The sequence below is a fragment of the Melopsittacus undulatus genome, chromosome 1, assembly GCF_012275295.1.
Source record: "Melopsittacus undulatus isolate bMelUnd1 chromosome 1, bMelUnd1.mat.Z, whole genome shotgun sequence".
Lineage (NCBI taxonomy): Eukaryota > Metazoa > Chordata > Aves > Psittaciformes > Psittaculidae > Melopsittacus > Melopsittacus undulatus.
In genome coordinates, this window is record NC_047527.1 from 105,378,402 (window position 1) to 105,404,503 (window position 26,102).

A 26,102-nucleotide genomic window follows, 5' to 3' on the forward strand; every position below is an offset into this window, starting at 1 on the left:
CTTGACCCAAAGCATAACATTCTAATTTACTACATTTTGTCACCTTGCCAACAGGAACGCTGACAGATATTTTACCATTCTGTTAAGCATCACATAGCCCCTTATCGCTTACAGTACAAATGCCAAATACAGGAGTAACCTGGAACAGCTGAAGAACCAAGAGGCAGCAGAAACAGGCAAGAGTCACAGAACTGACCTCCATGAGACTTCACTCATCCTGAAATTTACTAAGACTGTGTTCTCACAGCTCCAGTTTGTCATTTGTTTAAGCACTTCACTGAACTGAGGCACGGGAAGAAAGGCAGTACAAATAGTGGTCAAATATCAGGTGGATTTACATTTTAACTGACAGCACAAAATACAGATTTGAAATTACTAATCTCTTGGTAGAAACCTTTGCATAAGCTAAAAATAAAAGCTTACCTCAGTTTAATGCCACTGTATTTGTAAAAGCTTTCCTGTAAAATGGTTCTGCATAAAATACAAAATGCCTTGGAAAAAAATATGTTATTGTTTAAATAATTTTTTATCTTGCATTTTGAATTGTCCTGTGAATGGTTCACAAGATGCTATAATATGTTTGATGCCATACAGACAAGTGAATATCTGCATCCCACAAGAGTTCAACAGCTTGTTAACAGAAGAAATACTTTCAGGATAACTTTTTCACTTGCTAGAACCTAAACTGATAAAAATGGTAAAGTCAGATTATTAGAACTGTACGTATATTACGAGATACAACTGAACATGGATTCGGGAGACTGGTTTTTAGTATTTATTTAGGAAAACTCACTATACAAACAAAAGTTATCACAACAGCATAATATGCAGAGTTATAGTTTCTCCTTCCTTCGAGCTGTTTCTTTGTTTCAGTAAAAACACACATATACATTTACAATGATTCCCCTTTAAAGCACTGGGATTTCATATATTAAAACATACCTGGTAAAATAAGCTTAAAATAATTTTACATTGCTTGGAAAAAGATTTGAGTAATTTACTCTTACCAGAGTGCCATTGTTGCACAGTATTCAAAAAAATGAACCACCACTAAAATAGAGAGTAAAACATTTAAAAGTACATTTATTTAAAATGTGGGCAAAATATCAATATAAAAGAAAATAGAGTATAAGAAATAAAAATAAAGTACAAAACATTTTCATCTTCAACAACCATAATTTAATAGATAGCAAGCCCTTTTATTTATACATCCAAATCACACTCTTGGCTGAAGTACCATCATTTACGTTAAAATGTTTAAAAACGGGCTAATGATACCTAAAATGGGCTTTCTTAAAATGGTAGTATAATACAAAACATAGTAAATTATGTTTCAGCATAATAAAATTACACATCCTAAAAAAGATGCAGTTTATTTTTGCTTTCCTGCTTTAAACTGCTCATCATCCCTAGGAAAACAGCTGGAAAACAGCATCCACAGGAAGTTTTAGTTGCTTTGTACAATGGCTGAATAGCTAGATCTAATGCTCCAAGCATTCCGAAGCAGTAAGGCATTTCACTATCCATCAAGTAAATTTATATGTAGGTTTGTTAAGAAAGAACAACTTTAAGAAATGACTGCAAAATAGAACTTATATGAAAAAAGCATGCATAAAGACACAGAACAGACATGTTAAAAGCATGAATAATGACACTGGTCCCTCTATTTATCAAACAGGGTTTATAATTGTCAGTAAAAAGCTGTTCTCCTCATCTGCATGAAAGTTGTGACAAATACTTTCCTTAATGTCAATTTTTTTCCTGTTGCTTACAATTCTACTACTGTTATTTTCTGACAAGCCTGCCTCCCACCTCCACTGAAGTATTTCCTATCAAAAAGTAATCCCACTTTGAATTTAAGCTAAGTTTGTGCGTGTTAATCTACCCCCCTATCAAGGAAACATTACACGTCCTAAAAATTCATAAATCATTAGTTCCTAATTAAGAAAAACTTAACTACCACACTTCCGTAAGCAGCAGACAGACTTTAAAGAAAAAGGATATGATTCATAATCCAGTGTTTGAGTAAGTACTCCGGTCAAGACAAACTCTGCATTGTGGACATCTGGAAATATGGAAAGCATGCATACAGTTTACAACCTACAAAGACATTCTTCCTCATTCTGCACACATGTCAGGAGAGGCCACTCTGTACCTTTCCACACCCTCAGATAAAGGCATAAGAGAAGTACTGCCTGCCAGTACCAGGGCCATCACACGCTGAATGCCACGAATATTAAGACATCCCAGTGCACACCATGTCTTGGGGTTCTATACTCAGGCTAAAATAACTAAAGTGGAAAAACCTTAAATCTTTAACTAACTTGATTACCCAGTAATCTTGTCTCACGCAGGACTGAAGCCTCAAGTTCAAGCCTACCCTTCCAGAGAGTTATGGTGACTTGGCTATAAAATACCTCGATCAGAAATACCTAGCAGACAGCTGGCTCAGGTTTCTCCACTTTTGCAGGATAGACCATGTATTCTACTATTATCTGAGAGCTTCAAAAGTTGTCTGTACTTGTAAAGCAGTAATAATAATAACAAAATAACAGCAATACTGTTCAAATTACATTTAATTTGATATATATATCAAATTCTTATACATACCTATGAGCATATACATACCTATGGCTCTTGCGAAATATTCTCGACATAAATGAAGGTCATTTTCACAGGAAATCAAGATAATCTCTGGCAAACTCTAAACAAAAGAAATTAATTGTAAGCTCAGAATAACATAGTAAAATCTTAACAGTAAATTTTAGAAAGCAACACTATACACACTTTATTCTGCTTATGCTCCATGAGTTTTCGAAAAGAAGGTTGTTTAGATAACACTTTTCCTCCTGCACATTCCACAATAGCTTTCATGGTGGAAAGGCTGGGACAAATTCCAGGTGTAATGTAAAAATATTTTCCCTAAAAAAGAAAAAAAAGAATAAGAAAAAGAATCTTGTTAACTGGTATCTGCAACACATTGTTTTATTATCATGTGACTTTTCTCTTACACAGTCATGGAGCCAACTTTGTAAGCTGATGTTAGGTATCACAGCTTATGGTAACAAATTCATCAGCTGATGAATTGTCCTTTACTACCACTGATGTTTTTCCTGGAGGGGAAACCCCACAATTTGAACAGCTTAGATATGCCCCTTTCAAAGTAAGTAATGTTTCAAGAACTTCCAGCTGTTAAGTAATAGCCAATTTATTACTTCCTGGCAAAAATTGTGCTACTATTCAACTGATACAGGTGATCACATCACAAAGTAGCTTATCTCTGTTTACCAGCTGGGAATAAAAAAACGGAGTGAAATGTAGTATTTACATTTAAATTTCCCTTTTTAGGTGGTTTGCCTCCATAAATAGTCTTAAATTCAGTTAGGCTGAAGAATGTCTAGCAACTTGGATCTTCAGACACCTCTCTGCACTGCAGTGCAATTGAGACATGAAAGCCATCTTGCAGAATTCTAGCAAACAGCCTGGTGGAAAGTGAAGTCTTCAAGGCAAATCAGACTAGATCTCCCTGAGGCTGAAGTGCAAATCACTCTAAGATTCACGTTTTTATGGGCTAGTGTAAAATAAAAAAGAAACAAAACCCCCCAAATAAGTCCCCTGCATAAGTGGCTTTTTACAAATAACAGAGCAATGCTCTCAATTTTGTAAGGGAACAAATAATGCATATTGAGCATATGCTGAGCCTGGTTTTTCACCGGACCCAGTCACTTGAAGCTTAGATCCATCCCAAGAATGCTCAGGCAGGAAACAGTCTTAAAGTCGAAAATGAAATTTGTAACCAATACTTTATGTTATATGATAGTCCATTTTACTGTCCTCAGCTACAAAACCTGCAGTCCCCATACTGAAAAAATTACATTGAAAAGCTCCAACTACTTAAGTGCCATTTTAAACTGCATACCTTGAACAGTGGAGCTACTTGTGCTCTCTTTAGAGACTCCTCTAAACTAAAGCAGAAAAGCACCTCAGCTTCAGCGTCTCTGAGCACAAAGTTCTGCTCATCTGAAAAAGAAAGACTGATGATGTAAAACACACAAAAGACAAAAACATCCATGCAAACCAGGACATAATCTGATCAGAAAATGCTGGTGGCAGTGTGAATCCAAATGGTAAACACCTACTGGATTATAATATCTCATTTTATTAGGGTTCTTACAACTGTGACCCGCAATTACTTGGGAGAAAAAAAAACCTGTGTGTGCATTTTATACTTGTAAACCTAGCAATAATCACCGTTCTTTTTCTAACTTACTGGAGTAGCTTGCTAAATTTTATTGGTTGACTCTCTACAAGCAAAGGAGAAAAACAATTACATTTAAGTTCAAACCATTGTGATAACCTATGGGAACCCAGAAAGTGTCTTAAACTCTTCACACAGCAATAGCATAGAAAACTTTACATTTCTCTTGTCCTGATATCCAGCTAATTTTTCACTTTTTATTAGGTATGGAGTTTCAGTCTTAACTTTACCTTTCCACAAAAAGTTGAGTCAAGTGTATTTCTACATCAGATTCAATTCAAAACATCTAAGTTTAAAGAACAGAAAAGAATTTATATGGAGAACAATTTGGTCTTCCCAAGGACAATTCTGACAACCTGCAATAGATGTGTTAATACCTTAAGACAAAGAAAACCAGTAGGACATTTTTCATGAATACCTGCCATGTATTCCATCATTGTACTAAGTACAGAAGTGAAAGCAGCCCATTAGCTAAAAACTGACTAAACTTCAGTAGTCAGCAAGTACAGTACTTCAAATAATACACCAAAACAACCATCCTTCTAAACCTCTAGACTTTATCTTCTAATAGCTTCCAAATGGATTGATTTCTCAGCTCACTAATGCTCAACCAAGTAAGCTACCTTCTCGAGATTTAAAAAAAATGTTTGCTGGTTTATTGGCTAATCATCCATAGATTTAAGCCTTCATGATGATGGTTAGGCAGCATGTTATATATGTAACTTTTTGCAAGAAAACAAGTAAAAAGCATAAAACAATCATAAATCATTGGCTTTTAAGAAGTCTTAAAACTAATGCAATCACAGGTAAAATCCACAAATGGCTGCACAAGGAAGAAATACAACGCTTAACAACACCCAAGTACTTAATCCCTCTAAAACAAACTTATAAAGGATGTTTCTACTTCATTTAAGGGGAAAAAAGCCTGTACTAAATCAAATGAAAACTGAATGAAACAAAATGCTCACTGAAAGAGAACTTGACTAAAAATTTTGTTACAAAACCTTCTGCATAGTTCCTCAAAAGCTGTGAATGATGATAGTCAGACTTGCTACAGAATTACAATCTTTGCTTTCAAAATCTAAACATTTTAGAGAACTGGCAAGAAACACTGAAGTCAGAAGTCAAAATAACAAAGTATATTTAAATACACTTGCCAGTGACTCTTAAGTTTACTGTAAAAAATGTTATTAGTTTAACTTACCAACAAACTTCTGGCATTTGAAACACTCTTCTAACCACTCTGGAGTTACTATGTGCTTGACAACAGAAATTGCTGTCAGGAACTTGACAGTTCGGGTCACTTTACTTGCAATTAGATGGGTACATTTCTGGGCAGATTCTGCTACTTCACCTCCAAGGATATAGAGTTTCTAAAGGTTGTACAAAAAACAAATCAGAATGGAACAGTACCTTAAAATTACAGGGAAAAAAAAAGAAGAATCACGCCATCTAATAAACTAAGCTCCTAACAAAACAGTAAATAGAGGATATTTCTCTATTACAGTATTTTTTTTACTAAGGTGATTAATTTTGACAGTGTATAGCCATTAAAAACCCAGTATTTCCAGACAGAAATTTTACCTGGCAAGACTGAAAGTAAAAACCAAAACAACCCTGTGCTTCAAACCTCAGCCAAAATGTGAAAAATACATAAATTAAACATTCTTTTGGAAAGAATATTTAATAATTATTAAGGTTCAAGGAATGATTAGATTTTTATAGTGTTAAAAGAATATTACAAATTACTTAAGAGTTTTGAGACAGCTTTATTAGGGAACAGAAAAAAAGCTCCATGGGAACCTATTATCTCACACCTGCCGTTAAGTTTTGTCATCAGCTTTCTGTGAAGCGTTTAGTATTAGGTAACAACTACAACCAGAAGAATCTTGTGGTTTATGCAGTACAACCATCACTACTGTTCTACCTAAACTTGCTCATGAAGTTTGCTGATTCAAAACAAACAGGGAAGGGGCTTGCTTTTTAAAACAATTAAATGGGAAGAAAAAACAACTAGTGTAGAAGTGTGAAGTAGTTAACTAAAGCAGAATGGTTACCAAACAAAACTCACTTCACATAAATCTACACTCTATCTTCAGTATGTTTTTTTTTCCGCTAGCTACACGCTAATCAAGTATACGCTACTTAATCAAGACAACTGAACATCAAGAAAAAAGTTTTCAGATGTTTCAAATGTTTCAATGTATTTCACAAGACATAATCATGAAAGTCACCTTAATGTACTGTTGAACTTGCATAGGTTCAAATCCTGTGAAAAGCACCATTGGTGTCAGTTCTGGAGTGAGTTTTTTAGTAGGTGGTGGGAGGTCTTCAATCCTACAAAATACGTGAAATACAGCAGAATGTGAAGTCTGGGCCCAAAATTGTATTACTTTAAAACTAGACAAGCACACTCTTGCAACTTTTACCAATGGAAATGCTCAAATGAATAAGAATTAGGCAGGATCAATCTTCAGAATAAAAACTTACTACGCTGAGAACAAAACATATTCTCTGGCTTCTGTTCTCTTTCAATTCTCTTACTACTTCACTCAGTATATTGTTTTATTACTACCAGTTGAGTAGCTAGCAACAAGCAAAAAAACATTAATGGTTATTTCAATCAGCAGGACACAGGAGGGAAGCAGACTGGTGGCCAGCTGACACTTCTGTGGAAAAGTCAATCAAGGGCTACTGGCATCAATGGCTCGCTATTCTTACCTTGCTCTTTTGGCAGATGGCTGAAGACTGGATTCATTTTGCTTTGGTTTCAAAGGCAACCTCACACCCTGAAATTAGACCATCTACATGTTTGTACTTGAATTGAGCTTTGAAAGAGGAAAACTATACACTGATATTCCGAGACTTTATTAAAGAAAGTTAAAAACAAATGAAAGACACATATCACTGAATGCATACTGTAAGCAATAGGTACACCTATTGCTTACACAACTGACTCAAGAGCAAAGCTGAGCATTAACCAGAGCTTCCCCACAAAGTCATGTAACCATTTAAGTTTATACAAAATAAAATACTGTGGGACATTTTTTTTCCTTTAAATAAAGCTGATAGTCATCAAAAGAAAATCTAAAAAATGAGAAAGTGACTGAAAAAAACTGCCCATTTGTTAAATATATTGAGACTACAATATTCTTCCTAATGCTTAAGAATTAACAGAAAATACTGACACCTGCATTTTACACATTGAAGTTCCCTAGCCACATAAAGGTAAGCTCCAGAGGATGCTCAAATACTCAACAGACACTGACGCCTCTCCAGTAGTAGATGAGCCACTACAGCATTTGCTCAGGGATAAAGAAATGGAGCTTTTAGGCTATCCTTTGCCTGAATAACTTGAAATCACAGCTGTCGGCTGCAGCAGTGTGTGACTTCTACTCCTTTTTAACCTTCAAATTTACACCTGAAATTTAATGAGGAATGCTAGCTGCACATGACCAGGAAGACAGGCAGCATAATTCTCGCCTTGCTGTGAGGACAGTCTTTTGGGACAAACAGGCCACAGAGGTTTGTTCTCCACTATCAGGATGTGCATTTTTATGCCAGACAATCACTAGTAAGAAAAGCACACACACTCACTTTTTGATAGACATTTAGACTATGAAAATGCAAAAGGTAGAGGCATCAATAGTTTTTGAAAGACATATGTCAACAGAAGAGGAACCCATACGTTAAATCCCAAGACAAACAGAAATGCCTACTGCAAAGGAAGAATACCTGACACTTCCATGTGCCCAGCATTTTCTATTACCAAATCATATTCATGCATGAGCATCCTGAGGGGAGGTGGACAAAACTAACTCCAGAAATCTCTTTCAATCTAAATTACGAGATTCTCACTTCACATGGGCAAGAAGGTCCCCATACAGTAAATACAGAAATGGCTTCTGCCCTCTAAGTTCTCTGTATTTGCTACGCAAGACAAAATATGGATCACTACTTGGTCTGAGTCACACATAGAAGGCAATTTTAAGAGGTGCTCAACTGCAGTGTGGAAGCAAAGCGTGGTGGTAACCCAAAACTAAGTTAGTTAAAGATATTTTAAATATCAACAGTGCATACTGGATCTCCTTGAGGATGTCTTCTACCACTCATAGAATGCATCCTTCTTCAGCAAAATATATACATTTTTAAAAGACTTATTTCCTAAAAATTAATTTCCTAAGGGCCCAGAAAAGAAGTCCACAGGGGTCTAGAAGAAGAATGTTTCAAACTCATGGCCAGGGATACAGCAGTGGCTATTTCTAAAGCTGAAAGGTATGAAAACAACAAATAGTGCCCTGACACCATTTAAAGTATTAGTACAAGTTAAGTTACAACAGTTCCTAAGCTCCTCTTTTCTGAAGAGTATACAAAATGGCTAAGTGATCCAGAACACAAGAGGTATGGCAAAACATTTTTGTGCAATATAAAACATTATCTGATAGTCACCTGTTGTACAAATGAACTGAAAGCTCGCTAGCTCAAACTGGGATTTACCTTCATCAAGATAGATACTGTGAAAATGGTTATCAAGTATAAATCTGAAGTGGGAAGTGAATTTAAAATACAAAAAACTGAAATAGTTTTCTACATATTCAAAACATGGAAACAGTTCAGGAGATAAGCTGCAGTTTCCACCTCAGCTCTTACACCTGTCTAATGTTTTGCATGTTTCATAGAATACACTACATCTCAAGAATTCAATGTTTTATATCTTTTTAAGGTACGTTCTTCATTGTTCATTTACACTGCTGTTACTTTCAGGGTTACCAACTACACATTTTAAAGCACAACATATTTTTAGACTATAAAATATGTATGCCCATGATTTTAGTTCTTATGCTATTTCTAAGAGATGATAAAAAGGTATCATATTTAAAGATTAGAAGATATATTTAGTTCCACCCTTAACTTTCATTATCTATCCTATTTAAAATTCAGTGAATATTCCAATAAAATTCTTAACTCATTTTAGGTCTTCTGACTTAAAAACCCTTAGTGGCCTGATTTTCAGATAGTGTTAGGTAGTGACTCAAAAAATACTATGCCATTTCTAAAGGTCTGATGTAAAAATTGAAGAGTGAAGCACTAGACCAAGATGCCTCAAAAGTAACTTGATTTTGTATATCATAGCATAGTTCTGAGAAAGATTTCTCAAATTTAGATAGAGAAAACATTTATAGAGTAGCAGGAAGTACAGCCAGGAAATTCAGTATGATTTTGTGCAAGTCTCTCTAGTGTGCTGCTCACACCATATACACATGTACTCCCACATTAAAAACACTTAAGAGTGATCTTGTAAGAACAACTGAATACATACAATAGTTCAACATACCATTAGAAGTTCTGGTGATACCTTTAATGGGACTCTCCAAGCATCTAGGAAACAAAGAACAAAACAGAAATGAAACCATTGCAAAGTTATTTGTAACTATTTATAACACATGCTTCTATTATTAAACAGGTGCATACATAAATGCTGCAGAACACATATTTCAGGAGCGAAACTCTTACCCAGTAGGTTTAGAACTAGATGTTGACTAGGAGAAAGTGGATCTTGGAGACTGAATACTGTATACCGACTGTGCTGTATCTGCCGTAAAGCTTCAAAATTTCCTAGCAGGATGTCACAGAGCCACTGTGCATTTACGCATGGTATTCTCCACTCTTTAGCCTTCTCATACTTCAAGCCACTGGGTCTTGTTGTTCAGAGACGAAGAAAAAATAAATCTCAATCAAATAGATAAAATAGCAATTTCTGATAGTAAGCCTAACATACCAGTATTTTTCTGTTGGCCTATTATCTAACTGTCACAGAGTAGATACTCCAAGAAAAAAACCTTTGTTCTACATACCAGAACAATTCAATTAGGGGAAAATTTCTGCCCCAAATGGAATGGAGTTAGACATGGATTTAACTTACTTATTTCCTCCTCCAATGTTTTAAAAGAATTATTAAAAAAAAAAAAAACAAAAACACTTTATTCATTTGTAGATGATGTAACAGATGTAATATTGCAAAATAGTGAAATCAGAAATTACTTTTCTTTTGCCTATCTTCAGAAGATGAAATTTATCATGTAATTTATGCAGTAATTTAGTTCAAGAAATAACATCACTAAGTTTACTGCTATTAAGCCACAGAATTGATTAAAATTAACATTCTTATAATGAGATATAACTAGCACCTCCCATGAAGAAAAGCACTAACTGTTAATAGGCTACTGGGAACATGAGTACTGTGGAGACAAACCACTTACTCTTTACAGATGAGAACTGTATTGCTGCGACACAGGTAGCCTGTGTATTTGGCACCTGCTAGATAGGCCATTAGTTTGAGGTCATCTCTGTCGCTGTCAACAAAACCTGTCACAGAAATTATCTACAAATAGAAAGAGACAGTGACAAGTAACTGAACATAGATGGTACTTAAAAACCACTCCTACTGAAAGTATTTTTCTGTTATTTTTTTATATTACAACGAAACATATGGTATCATAACTAGGGCATACAGGCACTTCATTAAAACATGGCTTGTATGATACATAAAGTACAATTAAAATGGATTTGTTTATACATAAAAATGTCAGATTTCTAGCACTAGATCTGACTCATTTTCATTCTGCTGATCAGCTTTTTCTCATTTTTAAAGACCAGCTATGAGTTCTTTTCATAGTAAAAATGTAGTTTTCTTCTCACATGTCTCTTCTCTTTTCAGCTGCTCTTTATATTCGGGCAGACATAGAAATGCTTATACTTACCTGACCTACTCTACTTTTAATATCTCCTGAATTCTCTGCTTTACTCTGCCATGAAGCCAAATAAACTGTGCCAGCTAATCACAGGTGGGGAACAGTAATTCCACTTCTTGTGTTCCTACCCTTAGTCTTGCCAAGTTTTCATTTTGGCTATTTGCTCCTTTTATTTAGGAAATGGCAACAGCAATTTTGTTATTGATAGTAAACTACATTTATTACCTTACAAATCACATTTACTACTAACCACTGTGTCCACATGCATATTGTTATGATTTAATTTTACCAAACCTGTATTTCTTTTCATGTCTTTTAGAACAGGCTAGTAGTCAGGCTGTCATCCTGTATGTATGCATCTAGCACATGACATGCTTTGGTATCTTGGTTTATACTGCAGTGTATTTCAAGATGTACCTGATTCAACTGCAATTTTATCTTTCAATGCCACAAAATTCAACTTCCTCAGTGCTCCTCATTCCACAAGCTACTGACCTGTGATCTCTATTCTCTGATTAACAGCATGGGCTTCCTTTTTTGACATTTGCTAGATACTGACCCAGAAACAGAAAAACCCTCAAAAAATCCCCTCAAAATAACTGGGTTTTGGTAAAGGAAGCATATATTGCTAGACATACAGTTAATAAAAAGCTACACAGCTTGATTCCTGTCATCTCCCTATGTTTAACTTTTGTAATCTTTGCACCCTAATTTCTAAAACACACAAACACATTAACAGGTGTTACTACTCCCACCACTCAGAGCACAGCAAGCCTTGTAAAGTACTCTGAACCACCCACTAGTAAGTACCACATCAACACATGACTTTAAGATCAACAAAAACTTTTTTTCTGATACAAAAGAAATTTATATTTTGCTTTGAGTAAGTGCTTGTTAGCTGTACTTTTATGCTGCTTATGTCATGAAACAAACATTCCTTAGAAGTAAGCTTTTTCTTCTTACATGTTGAGAGCATGGCTTTCCTCCCGGTGGAAATGCCACTGGAAAATGAAGAGCTCGATGAGGTGGTACCATTTTCTTCTTCTTCAAGATTGAGTTCAGCCAATGTGCTGTAATACATCTCTTCCTTTCTCTTAAAGCCTATGAATATGTGCATAAACAGCTTTTGAAATCCAAAATACATCTTAATTTTATTTAAACCTTCTATACAGTAATAAACAACAAATCGTGAAAAGCACATCACAAAAAACTTTCATTCTGTACTTGCAACCTAATCATGAAGTGCATACTGAAAAGCCCTATTTTTACAGTAATAAAATGAAAGCAGGCATAAATACGCATCACTAGTTTGCTTACCTGAGCATACATGTTACTGACTTGGCTTTCACAAAGAAGATGTGTACATCTACTGGTAAGGGTAGGGTCCACTGTTCCACCATGTGCTTGAATGATCTGGTAAGAGAACAAGCCCAGAAGACCTAATACGTAACAATTTTTAAATTACCCTAAGAAACAAACAGCCTGAAATGAAAGCCTACTCTTTAGGACACTGTCACCATTAGTAGTATTCCACTGAAAAGTTACCCCCCAAAACCAGGCTTCTTATCTAGCTTAAGAACAATTTTGAAAAACAATAAAAAAAATAAAATGGAGAAAACAAAACTAAATATGCACCTTTCCACTGAGATACAAAAAGTTTACTTTTTAGAATTAACAAAAAGATAAATAAAAAATAACCCTTCTCACTTTTATTTTTGCAGTATAACTATTAAACAGTTTTTCTATTTAATTCTATCTCAGCAATAAATACAAGTGCTGTTAAAAATGTCAACAGCTTACTTGATTATGCAAAATTGTAGGGAAAATTCAACTATAAAATCCATCAGAAGTTTCTGAAGAACATCAAAGTCCTCTCATTTAGGAAAGGATACAATCAGATATTTCTGAAAAATAGAAGTTGGCAAAAAATAGAAACACTCTATTCTTCCATCTTATGCACTCAGGTGGATACCTCACAGGCTACTAAATGCCAAAATTATATGCAAGAAAAGAGTCTTTTTATACAATCAAGTTTCAGATAGCAATGCTATTATTACATTTGCTGTACTACAGCTGTCTGACTAAGAACACAAGTAGTTGGGAAATAGTTAAAACTGTAACTATTTTAGCTAATGTTCTGACTAAAGACATAATGCAACGAGGCTGCACATCTAAAACACTTTTATTACTTTTCCTGGTCAGCTGCAGTTGAATAATGGCTTTTTCTAACACAAACATTACACAAAAGGATGCCTAAAGAGTAGTACTGAAATATTTCCAATAATTAATTTTAGAATTTCGTTACTATGGCATTATGTTATCATAGTTTTTTTCAAAACACAACAGAATCTTACCCGTTTCCAGGTCGCTAACAGCTGTTTGTCAGACATCTGTTCTGGGTAATCAGCAATGGCAAAGACACAGCCCAGCAGGAAATACTCTTCTGGAACTAGAATAGTTTGGCACATGAAAGAACAAAAAATTAAATATTTTCAAGTCTGAAAAGTTAATCTCAAAACACACTTGCTGCACTAATCTCTGCTATTACCAGGATATAACATTCATTTAATTGTGAACTAAATCTTCCTTGTAAAAAGCAGGATCCAAAATTTCAAAGCTGACAGCCACATCTAAAGGCACAGTTCAGCCCTGGCTTTGTTTTTTTGTTCTTGGTTGTTTTTTTCTCCTGAAGGAAGGGAGGCTGAACGGGCACCAAAAGGAAAACATAACTCACACTTTTATACTGATTAGCTATGAATAGTCAAACAATGAGAAAGCTTTCAGTTCCACTAGGATGGACAGAATTCAAAGGTATGACAACTTTACCTCTGATACTGAATCCTCATTAATTTACTAGCATTTCCAAAATTTAAGCTGTCTTTTCAGTTGTTATACTGTTAGGAATATTTCCCCCTTGTCCTCTTCCAAAGGGGAAAAAATAAATTTACAATTTACAGTATGGGTATGCATAGACTAACACTGTTCTCCTAGTGTAATTTATATGCTAGTGACATAAAGTATACATCTGAAAAGAGAATGTTCTCCTGCTTTTTCGGGTTACTGGATTATCCTTAACTAGAATTGAAATCTGTTTGCCTAAAAAATTTGTAGAACAGCTCCCAAGCCATGAATGGCATTTCTAAGTCTTACAACCCAGTGCTATTTCCTGATAATTCTAACCCACGTTATGTCATGTCATTAGCCACTTCTTTCCAGGATCAGACAGCAATGATTACTAACTCTCTGCTGCTGGATCGTGTCCAAAGAGAGGCTGCTGTTGCAGTTGTTGCTGTTGCTGCTGGTGGTGTTGTGGCTGCTGTGCTGCAACTTGATGCTGTAGTGCTTGAGATGTCTGAGTTAAGTGTTGTGTTGCCTGATTCTGCATTTGCTGTTGCTGATGCTGTTGGTGTAATCGCTGTAAGTGCTGTTGCTGCAACTGCTGCTGCTGGATTTGCTGCTGATGTTGTAGCTGTTGTTGTTGCAGATTCTGTTGCTGTAGCTGCTGCAGTTGTTGCTGCTGTAGCTGCTGCTGCTGCAGCTGATGAAGCTGCTGTTGCAAAGCATGCTGCTGTTGAAACTGGAGCTGTTGCTGAGGACGGTGTAGCTGCTGTTGCGCGTGTAACTGCTGCTGTGGAAACTGAAGCTGCTGCTGAGTGAACTGGTGCTGCTGATGAACTTGCTGTTGCTGCTGTGAAAACTGATGAGGCTGTTGCTGTTGGAAGGACTGCTGGGAAATCTGGGGTTGCTGTTGCTGCTGCTGTTGTAGCTGCATAAGTTGTTGAGGTTGAAGGTGTAAAAGAGGATGGTGCTGCTGGGGCTGCTGCTGCTGCTGCTGCTGTGCTTGATGTGACTGCTGTAATAAATGTGTCTCTGGTGTTAGTTTCACTTGACTAAACAGCACCACATTTGGATGTCCCTGTTGGCTATGATTTACTTGCTGTTCTAAACTTTTTGTAGGTGCTGAAAGTGATTGTAATATCTAGAAAACAAAGATTAATTTCGTGACCTTTTTTTGTCATTCATACTGGGAAAATACAACTATCAAAAGAAAACCTATACTTAAATACATTGTGAGCTAAAAGAAAAAAAAATCTGTAACTGTTAATAGCAAAATAAAAGACAGGACTTAACACATAAAAAAAGCATGAAGCTACATGTGGCTCCTAATATAAGGCAATGTAAATTTTAGCAAATTTTGAGATAAAACCCATCCCTGTATTATTTTTATCTCCAACAGCATTATAAGTATCATTACTATATTAATAATTACATTGATCAACTCTATCAACTACAATACCCATTTTACAACCCTGTTAGCCTGCTAAGTTTAAGGTTTAGTTCCATAGTCTCTAACCCAAAAATTGTTAATGAAGCCTTCATACACTAAACAGCAATTAGTGCTGTTTGAAAAATGGAAACTTAATACAACCTTCCTTTCTTTTGAACCAACTCAGGAATATTTAGCTCTATTTTTTAAAACTGAATCCAAAATACAAACATTCATCTGCTGAGCACTAATAGTTTCTTGCAGAAAAAAAAACAACAAACCAACAAATACCCAAACAAACAAAAAGCAGCTAACCAACTCATACTTCAGAATAATAGATTTAGGTTTATAAAGAGTGCTAAAGTAACGAGTTTAATTTCACATGTAGATAACTCACTGTTAAGAAAAAAATAATTTCCTACTAAGCACACAAAAGTTACCAGGTGAGTTTTTAAAGTATCAGAGAAGGGAAAACTAGACAAACTCCTAATAGATTAGGATGAGTTCTACATATTCATTAAAGTATTTTAATATAAACTACCTATTAAAAATTACAAGAAGCAATATGGAACTCTAAACTTGCCACTGATAGTCTTTTAAACATAAAATCAGCTTTGGTGAATCCTGCAAAGCTTGTTTCCTTCATCCACACTATTTCATCACATACAGTGTAAATCTCAGTGATGTGTGTGTGAGAGAGAAGAATCAAAGCACATCACTAAAACACAAAGCCAGTTAACTGTATCCTTTCACTGAGATGCCCATGAGCTCTTCATCAGAGGTGGCTCAAGTGTTATTTATAATACACTTCAAACATCTCAGGTTTCATGTAAGTAATTTTGACGTTATTGGTATAGCATACATTTATAACCATGATTATCAATGCATAACCCATCACTAATGTCTGACAACACCACAGTATAAACATTCAATAACTAAAAATAACATATGTAAATAGAATGTTTCCATGGCTGAGATGAGGAAAGATCACACTGCTCTCCACAAAGAGTCCCAAAAGTCAAAATTACAAAAGCTTCAGGACACATATTACAAGATAAAGGGATAAAACTTTCAAAAGTATCCTAAGGTTATATTCAGAAAGTAACTTTGTTTGTGCAAAATGCCTCATTACTATAGATCTTGCCATTCAGCAAAAATCTGAGGTTCAAATTAAACATTAACTTTGCAAGATTATGCACCAAGACACGGAATACACTCAAGACTGGTCCCCAAGTAGGATACAAAGTACAGTTTAACCTAGCCAGAGGGAAGTTGTAAGTTAAAATACAGAACTCGTATTCCTCCCTTTAGGAAGCAAATTCACAATTCTAAGATGCAAAGCTTCTCTCCATATGCTGGAACTAGGACAGCAACCTACACAGCAGCCCAATACTTGAGCAGAGTCCTTGAAACACCATAGTCAAGTCCCTAGTCTTAACAGACTTTTGGAGAATAAAGTCTAGCCAAAGCATGATACTATCAACTGCCCTATAGCTCTATAAATATTACTTACAAAAAAAAATACTTCCACAGGAACATAACTAAAGAGTACAGTGACTGTGCTGTAGAAGATGTGGCGTTCAGCCAATTTAGCAGCACTGCCAACTGACTAGGACATTGGCGGTTCTTACTGCAGTCCTCACCCAGAAGTCTCAGTCCTTAAACAATCCAAGGCACTGAGAAGAGGAATCTAAGACTCAGTTTTAAAATCAAGCCTGTATTTCCATTTCATATTCAGAAGTCATACAGGCAACAAAGAACCAACTTTACTGAGTGGCTACACTTTTTGTGTTTAAGTACTCGCTGTAAGCTTCTATAATATTCAGGCACCTTTGAAAGTTTTACCATCAGATGAACATCCAAATAAATGCATCAGTGCAATTATTTAAGTAAAAGATACGTCTGACATTTACCAGCACCTACTTTTCTTATGTTCCCTTCCCATAAACATCTCAGAATTTCAGTGATGCAAGTTATTTCAGTGCATGCTCACTCGCTTTTTATTTTCTTCTAAAATTAAATTAAACACAAAAGCTGCAATTATTTCAACTGTACGAGTGGCATACGAACTTTTAAATTAGGACTTCTGCATCATAATCCTGACTATACTATATAACAACTTAACGACGTCAAACAGAACAACACAGTATAGAACTGAACTTACTGTGAGAACAAGTTTACAGTCTTGTGTGTTTATAGCACAAATAATTTCTTTCACTGAATGAAAGGCTTGAAGAGTATGAAATCCAGTTTCCTGAACTAGCCAAATAATTCTAAATTAATGAGATCTTTTTTTACTCTTACCAAGAAATCAATACTGAATCTCTGAACCACACTACAGTTAAACACAGCTTTACTCTTCCCAACATTTTTTCCAAATATGTTCTTACTTGTGTGGACCTGTTAGGAACTAAATTACTTGTTATGGGAAGGTTATGGATTTGGCAGTAACTTCTAAGCAACAGGGGGAACTTTTAATCCTTTGTACACTTAAAGAGCAATAAAAGGAAACTGAAGTTCTTTGATACGATAGTTCCTAAGAAAAAGTCCAATATCTTATAAATTAAAAATCCAACACTTACATGTGCTACATTTGATGGTCTATTAATCTGCTGAATATCAGCACTATTAGTAATATTCCTTAATGTCCGCACGGCTGGACTCCACGTTGCCATCATATCCTGTCGATCAGAACTTTGGGCACCTTGTACCGAAGCCATTAGATTGCCTCTCATATCTGGAGGCAAAATATTACCTGGCACTGGCGGGACATTGGCACATAAATTAATTAACCCAGAGTCTTTCCCTTGAGGCAACCTACGCTTTGCTGCAGATGCCTGTGGGACTTCAGCTGGTGTCCAATTCAAATTCCTTTCCTGCTTTTCTGGAGAGGAATCTGAAGAATCATCAAACATCAGTTCCCCTTTTGCCTTATCAGCAGTAGTAGATTTTGGTGAAAAAACTTGATCACCCAAAGGTGATGCTTCTCGAGAAGATGCTGGGCTTGATAATTTTTCATCAGTACTAGCTTCATTTTGAGAATCTTGTTCTTCATTTTCTGCTTCTTCCTCCTCTTCCTCCTCCTCCTCCTCTTCTTCCTCGTATATAACTAAACGAGGATGATAAGGAGTCTCCTCTTTTTTAGCCTTATCAGCTACAGAATCCAGTACCCAGTCTGGTGTCACAATTTTAATGCTTTCCCGTTTATAAGCACATTCATATTTTTCCTGGCAGAAAAAAAAAATAATTATTTAAAGACAAAAATTACCAAATAACATTTTTGAGGGTAGGGCTAGAGCCTGGAGAGGTAAATTGTAAGAGGCTGTCCAACAACAGAAAGTTATCTGAGAACCAGCAAGACAAAACTACACTGCTGGGTGTAATCACACAGACCCAGGAGATTAAAAAAAAACCCTCCTCATTTACAATATAAAGGACTCAGAACACAACTGCAGGTTAAGTCTTAAACACCCACTACACAAATTGTTCTTGAACCCAATCACCAAAGGATTCAAAATTCATTTAACTGCCTTCTGAAAACACCTTCAGAACTCCAGCAGCAAAGAACATCACAGTCAACACCAAGATGCAGCTGAGTTTTAGATGGACATTAAGGTGAGTCTAAATACAGTTTATACTTATATTTTCTCCACTAAAAAAGTCCTTAAAGTAAAAAAAAAAAACCAAACACAAAAAACCCCCCACAAACACAAAAACCCAACACACCCCCATGAAAAAGCATTTACAGAAAAATCAGAATTTCACAATAAAGTACAGACAAGTATTTACAAGGTGATAACTGATAAAAATGCATTTCAGCAGGAATAAAAGACAGAAATCAGTTAGACAATTCCCATGCACCTTCTCAGAAGCCCCTAACTGTAATGTTTCCCTCAACTTGGAAGTTACACTTTTGTCCAAACACTAGCTAAATCTTTCCCAGTTATAACGCTGACAAATTAGAAAACTTTATCCCTTCTTGCTTCCTTATCATTTCATCATTTGAAGATATACAGAAATAGTAAAGCTTCTGTGTCTCCTTTCCTTAGAAATAGACACAGAACCAGTGCTCTATTTATTCAAAGAACCTCTCACATATATCAACACAGGGGGTGGGGAGGGAGAAAAAGGAGAACAAAAACAAACCAAAACTTTCTGTAGAAGACTTGAAACTAATTCCAGGATCTAATATTTAAAAGTGATTGACTTAGGATTTTCCTTGTATGTCAAACAATATAAATTAACAACAAGGACATTCAGAGGAAATTAATTTAATGTTTGTCTAGAGTTATTTCTACAAGTAAACTGTCATTCATACACAGTAAAAAGATTACTGATGAAATCAAGTTTATCTGCAAAAATCTTCATTCCTCCTTTGTTGTGAGAATTATTGAGAACATTGTTTTGTTACCTTGTGTCTAGTTTAAGCAACTATTTAAGTTTTCTTAGTGTCAAACAGTTCTCACTACAAACTACTGCATATTCCCTTGCAGTAGTACAGGGAAGAGCAGCAGGACTTAGAAGCATTTTAAGTAATCATCCTATAAAATCACTCCCATTCAGTGATTACGTAAATTAAGCAAGATACTTATTTTATCCTACAGATATAAAATGCTACTGTGTTTATTTCAGTTTCTTGAATGGCAAGCTCAAGACAACATCCTCTGCTCTAAAAAGCTTATGGTTTAAGGCAACACTTCTTAAATGTATAACATTGTACTGTAGCAAAGATCTTTGTCCAGGCATTATGTTTTGTTGTGATGCAGAAGACTATCAAGTTGGTGTTCAGTGCACCTTTCTAAATCTTTCACAGAAGAGACATCATGCACTTAAAACCCAAAAACCAACCCTCCCCCTCTTCCCCTCACAAAAAAAAAATCCCAAACAAAAAACTGCAAAAAGTTCATTTAGTGACAAATGAAACAGGGAAGAAAAAAGCATTTCCCATATCCACACTTTCTCTTCTCCCAGTCAGTGCCAGCCCATGTTTCATTCTAAAGCACTTTTCTACATACTGCACTTAAAAGTTTATTTTCATGCACGTATTTTTCTCTATCGTAGTATTAGGTAGTTTACATTAACTCCAAAATATGAAAAGGGACAATAATATACTCAATAACTAAAAGCATCCAAAGAATCATTTTTAAATGAACATCCATTTGTTTTAAGTACTTTCAGTCTCTGAACAAACATTCTAAATCAATTACAAATGTATTTATTCTTCAAGAAAAAAAATACCTAAACACTTCATGAAGTTTCAGTGAACTGTAATAACCAATATTACTAGCATTATAGTAGAAGAGGCTATTCTGTTAGGCTCCACACTGCCTTTAGCCAGTTTCCTGATCTTTCTAATTCAGTTTCTCCATTTGCATAATGGCAACAACACTTCACTTCCTACATGGGAACAGGAAGTCAAATGATGGTACTAAATTAGGAGAAGCTGTGGACCCCCTTTAGGACAGAGAGGTCTTAAAGGGGTCTGGATAGAGAACTGGGCAATCACCAACCATATTTAAGAAGAGCAAGTGCCAGATTCTGCACTTTGGACCAGATAATTCTGGCTTTACAAACTGTGGGATGAGAGGCAGGATAGCAGTTTTGCAGAAGATCTGGAGGTCTAGGTTGATGATTAAGTTGAATATGAGTCAACAGCATGCCCTGACAGCCAAAAGGACAACCAAGTCCTAAGGTGCACCAAGTACAGCATAGCTAGCCAGTCGAGGGAGGTGACTGTCCCACTCTGCACTACACTGGGGCAGCCTCATCTCAAGTACTGTGTGGTTTTGGGTGCCTCAATCTACCTAATAAGGGCATCACAAACTGTTAGAGTGCATCCAGAGGAGGACAGCCAAGATGGTGAAAGGTCCCAAGAGAAGCGGAGGTCACTTGGTTTGTTCAGCTTGAGGAAGAGAAGGCTAAGTGGTGCCTTCACAGAAGTCTACACCTTCCTCAAGGGGTGCAACAGAGCAGGGAGTGCTTGATCTCCTCTTTCTGGTGACCAGTGATAGGACACAAGGAAATGGAATGAGGCTGCTCCAGGGGAAGTTCAGGTTGGACAAAAGGTAAAGGTTCTTCACTGAGAGGGTGGTTGGTCACTGGAACAGGCTCACTGGGGAAGCAGTCATGGCACCAAGTCTGTCAGAGCTCAAGGAACATCTGGACAATGCTCTTAAGTGATATGGTTTAGCTCAAGGAGCAAGGAGCTGGAGTCAATTCTAAGGGTCCCTTCAAATAATAGATGCTATGATGGAAGTGATATGAAGCATGACTGCTTTATCAGCAGTTGGACACAAATGCTGTGTACTGTTTATTCTACCATCTCTTTCAGAAGTGAACTGAGAGATTCCGAGTTCTCCAAAATAAAACCCCAAACAAACAAACAAACCACCAACAAAAAACACCTGTTCCTCCTTCTGCTCTCTTTATTCATAACATGCAAGCATTTTATGTTTTGATTCTGTCCTTCATTTTTCTTCACTGATTCTGTATCTACAGATGTACAAATCATAATCACTAAAGACTACAACACATCAAAACTAGGTTAAGAAAAACAGAATAAAGAATAAAGTACTATGTTCAACCAGAAATGCAAATACCAGTGTGAAACTGACCATCTTTTTACTTTATCAGGCTTAAAGCCATGCAGAAAATAAATATGAACTGAATATTTGCAATGCATAATTGTGTTGAATTTAACTGTTCAAAACTAACAAAGTCTTAAAAAACCTAACTTTAGGCAGATGGAAAATTTTTGATTATTCAGAAGCAAATGAGACCTACAGCAAGAAGAATGACACATGTAATAAACTCTTACCCCCTTTGGCTCAGGCACAATCAAATGAGTACACTTATTATTGAGGGTCAGCTGGCAATTCCCTCCATAAAAAGTAAGCAAAGCCCACAGTGTACATCGATCTTCAGATGAAACCTAAAAGGAAGGTAGATAAGCCTTTTAGTTCTGTGCATCCAGCTGCCTTTGCTTGAAGTATTTCAGTACAATCCATGACACACCACTTACAAGTCTGGCTAATGTATTACCTGTCACTTTTAAACACCAAATTAGCATGACAATTACGGAGAAAAAACAAGAAAACACCAAAAAACAAGCACACACTAAACAACCATTTTTAACCTGCACAGAGAAGGGAAAACATTCTTCACTCCTTTAAAGAAACTAGTATCTCACCTTCCACAAGAGAAAAAAATAGTGATCATGCAAACAAGAACTATTTATCTTAAACAATCTGCTTAAATCCATTAAAAAAAGAGTTTTAACAAGTAGACCAAATTAATACCCTGTATAAACACATGAAATGTTTAATTCTAACAATTTATGTCACAGCAATGTCCCCCTCACCTGCCAAGAAAGCCACATGCTTTTAATCCATTACCATTCACTTAGTGTTATAGGAATAATTTGCTAAAAAGTCTAAAGCATATCTAAACATATATTCCATTACAACCTAGGCACTGATTCTGTCCATCTACACACACTCACACCAGTCAGATCTGTAGAGCTGGCTGTGAACACACACAAGCCACTGAAGCACCACCTTTTTCCTTTATTTACACCCTTGTTAAGGTTTCAGTGCATAACTAGATAAAACATGTTGACTGAGTATTTTGTTAATGGAAAAATAGAAGAATAGGAGCAAAGAGTTTATAATCTAGTGTACTCTGTGTTTTAGAATCACCACACAGCTGAATACAAGATAAATACTAACTCAATGTTCACAGTTTGAGATGTTCATGCCCTCATTTTCAGTGAAAAACTGCTGTAGGTGACAACTCACCAAACATACAGAAAAGAGTCAGTCCAACAGAAAAACTGGTATCTCTCCTCAAAATAACAGCATCTCACACATACTGTACACTGGAGCAGACTGAAATATGGTTCACTTCTTACCTGAGAGAGACACGCAGTGACTCCAAAAAAGATCTGACATGATTCTGGAGAGAAACCACTTACACTGGAAAGCAGATGTCAAGGATGCAAATAACTTAAATGAGTTTCTTGAGGGACATTAGAAGTAAGTTAAGTAGTGCGCACAATACCTCTCAGATCTTATCTGGCCATTCAAAAACTTTTCTGGTAACATGATAAACTTGCCTCTTTCCCAGAACATCTCCCTCAGCCCATCTCAGAACTCAGCTTTTGGAACCAAGTTATTATCAAGAACTTCCTGTCATTATCACGTGCTTATCTTCTATGTTTAAAAGTAGGGGAGAATCTGAAGAAATTTTTGCTTGTCAGCAACAGACAATATAGAAGTAAAATGCTGTACAAGAAATTCAATAAACCAAGACAGACCAAGAAAAGTGTGTTTTTCTAAAACAAAAGCTAGTAGCAGACACCTGTGAGAAAGTACAGGTGCTTTTTTTGCACACTTACTAAAAAGATAGCATCAGATGGACAACTTAATTTAAAACCAGCAAGAAATAAAAGCACAGCCTTAAAGACAATAAAAGAAGAAAATTAGTTAGAAAGCAATACAGAAGCCAGAGGTTTCAGGAATGGCAAAGTTTGGTAATCAAATTGTATCATTTTTGGTTGAAGATATCATTTAGAATCTAACCTGATTTTTGCATTATCTCAAAGACTGGAAAAGTAAAAACAGTTTCCTAGCATACAGATGATTATTAAGTCAACAGAAGTCACTGAACAAGTAACCTAGCAAGGTACAAGCTCATGCATTAAGAAAATAACAAACTGAGTGGAAGGAGGGACACACCTGTAAATTCACTGGAGAAGCTGTGATCAAAAAGGGACTCACAAATGGGTTTTATGCTTATTTCATTTTTAGATTTAAGGACTGAACTGCTCAGTCTTGGTTTTGGCACTTTTACTGGAGTTCCTCCTTACAATATGTATCTTCTTGCAAACTGGAATGATACCACAAACAGTACGTACTAGCTTAGCTCAGTAACTGCTCTGCTGAAATAATGGTTCCAACTGAGAAAATAGTATCTTAGCAGAAGTATTAAGAGATTTACATATTTTTGTGGGTTTTATCTGCATTGATAATAGTTACTATCTTGACTATAGAAATACTTCAGGAAAAGAAACCTTGTGGATCAAAAAAATGGGACTGAAGCCCTTGCTTAGATCATTAAGTGTGCAAGATTATGTACAACCGTGGTTACAGCTGTTTAACAATATTTACACCAAATTTAATCATCAAGGATGAATTTAGGTTCTAATAATATCTTTATCAATATCTGTGTTGAGTGCATCCCCAGTAAATTCGCTGGGTGGGAGTGCTGATCTCCTTAAGGGCAGGAAGGGTCTACAGATGGATCTGGACAGGCTGGATCAATGGGTTGTGGCCAACAGTATGAGGTTCAACAAGGCAGAGTGTCAGGTCATGCACTTGGACCACAACAACCCCATGCAACACCACACTCAGAGAAGAGCAGCTAGAAAGCTGCTCTGTGGAAAAGGACCTGGGGGTACTGACTGATGGCCACTGAACATAAGCCAGCTTGTGCCTAGGCAGCCAAGAAGGCCAACAGCATCCTGGCCTGTATCTGCAATAGTGTGGTCAGCAGGGACAGGGCAGTGATCATCCCCCTGTACTAGGCACTGGTGAGCTGCACCTTGAATACTATGTTCAGCTCTGGGCCCCTCACTACAAGAGACACTGAGGTGCTGGACTGTGTCCAAAAAGAGCAATGAAGCTGGTGAAGGGTCTGGAGAACGAGTCTTAAGAGGAGCAGCTGAGGGAACTGGGGTCATTTAGCCTGGAGAAAAGGAGGCTTAGGGGCAACCTTATAGCCCTCTACAACTACCTGAAAGGAGGCTGCAGTGAGGTAGGGGGTCAGTCTCTTCTCCCAAGTAACAAGCAATAGGACAAGACAAAACATCCTCAAGTTCCCCAAGGGAATGTTTAGATTGGACAACAGGAAAAATTTCTTAACCAAAAGGGTTGTCAAGCATTGGAACAGGCTACCCAGGGAGGTAGTGGAATTACAATCCCTGGAGATATTTACAAGATGTGTAGATGTCACATACAGGGACATGGCTTAACAGTGGACTTGTCAGTGCTAGGTTAATGGTTGGACTCGAAGATCTTAAGTGTCTTTTCAAACCTTAACTCTAGGATTCTATTCTACGATTGTTCTATCTGTTCAGAGTGGCTCAGGTAAATCAAAATAGGGTTAGACTGCAGCATGGTATTGGGGCTAAACTCTAGCACAATAGTGAAGCACTGCAAGTTGACTGGCAAGATATCTCCACTATGGGAGGGGCCTTGTGAAACAGGAGAGAGAACAGTTTGACAGAAGTGATCTGGGAAAGACAAGACAGACCATCTGACTTCTGTAACAAGTCTCTTCTACTTTTTCTATACTTTCATATGATTTGTGTTTATGATACATGCACATCTTGTTGGAAAAAACAGCTACAGAACCAGATGTGCACTGTGTTACCAGTACACACTGAGATTTTCGTAACAAAATTATTTTCCCTGTGCTATTGACAGACGCACCAGCAATATATTTATACCTTGAGATCCAGAAGAGACAACACACAGCAAGCGAACAAAGCTCAGAACACCTTAAAATATAAGAATAGATTACTGCCATTACCAAAAAGTTCAAGTCAGATGAACATCCTGTATTTCACTGTGTTGCTCAGTATCTCATCTAAGCTAGAGATTCAGTAATGGAACTTCAAAATATGTACAGCTGTCTACTCCCTGCCTTAACATCTGCTCCGAGCATGTAAACAGCAATAGCTTTGTATTTAAGGAGTCCATCAGTCTGACTACAGCTTTCACTCTTCCAAAGACTAGCAGTGAAACCCTCTTAAAATAGTTACAAG

At 36.4% G+C, this 26,102-nt stretch overlaps 1 protein-coding gene across 1 annotated transcript in view; it reads right to left on the minus strand.

Annotated features, from left to right (window-relative positions):
- Positions 1-774: 774 nt before the first annotated feature.
- Positions 775-26,102, minus strand: part of PAXIP1 (PAX interacting protein 1) — a 35,622-nt gene continuing 10,294 nt past the window's right edge. Inside the window, exons 4-21 of the mRNA XM_034068034.1 lie at positions 23,187-23,250; positions 22,095-22,208; positions 17,860-18,504; positions 14,251-14,989; positions 13,365-13,459; positions 12,328-12,423; positions 11,974-12,111; positions 10,519-10,640; positions 9,773-9,957; positions 9,594-9,637; positions 6,980-7,047; positions 6,493-6,595; positions 5,463-5,631; positions 3,920-4,020; positions 2,788-2,922; positions 2,629-2,704; positions 2,005-2,065; positions 775-1,542 (exon numbers count right to left, since the gene is read on the minus strand). Of these exons, the coding sequence (XP_033923925.1) occupies positions 1,527-1,542; positions 2,005-2,065; positions 2,629-2,704; positions 2,788-2,922; positions 3,920-4,020; positions 5,463-5,631; positions 6,493-6,595; positions 6,980-7,047; positions 9,594-9,637; positions 9,773-9,957; positions 10,519-10,640; positions 11,974-12,111; positions 12,328-12,423; positions 13,365-13,459; positions 14,251-14,989; positions 17,860-18,504; positions 22,095-22,208; positions 23,187-23,250 (2,971 nt within the window). The 3' untranslated portion in view covers positions 775-1,526. The remainder of the gene's footprint in view (positions 1,543-2,004; positions 2,066-2,628; positions 2,705-2,787; positions 2,923-3,919; positions 4,021-5,462; positions 5,632-6,492; positions 6,596-6,979; positions 7,048-9,593; positions 9,638-9,772; positions 9,958-10,518; positions 10,641-11,973; positions 12,112-12,327; positions 12,424-13,364; positions 13,460-14,250; positions 14,990-17,859; positions 18,505-22,094; positions 22,209-23,186; positions 23,251-26,102) is intronic.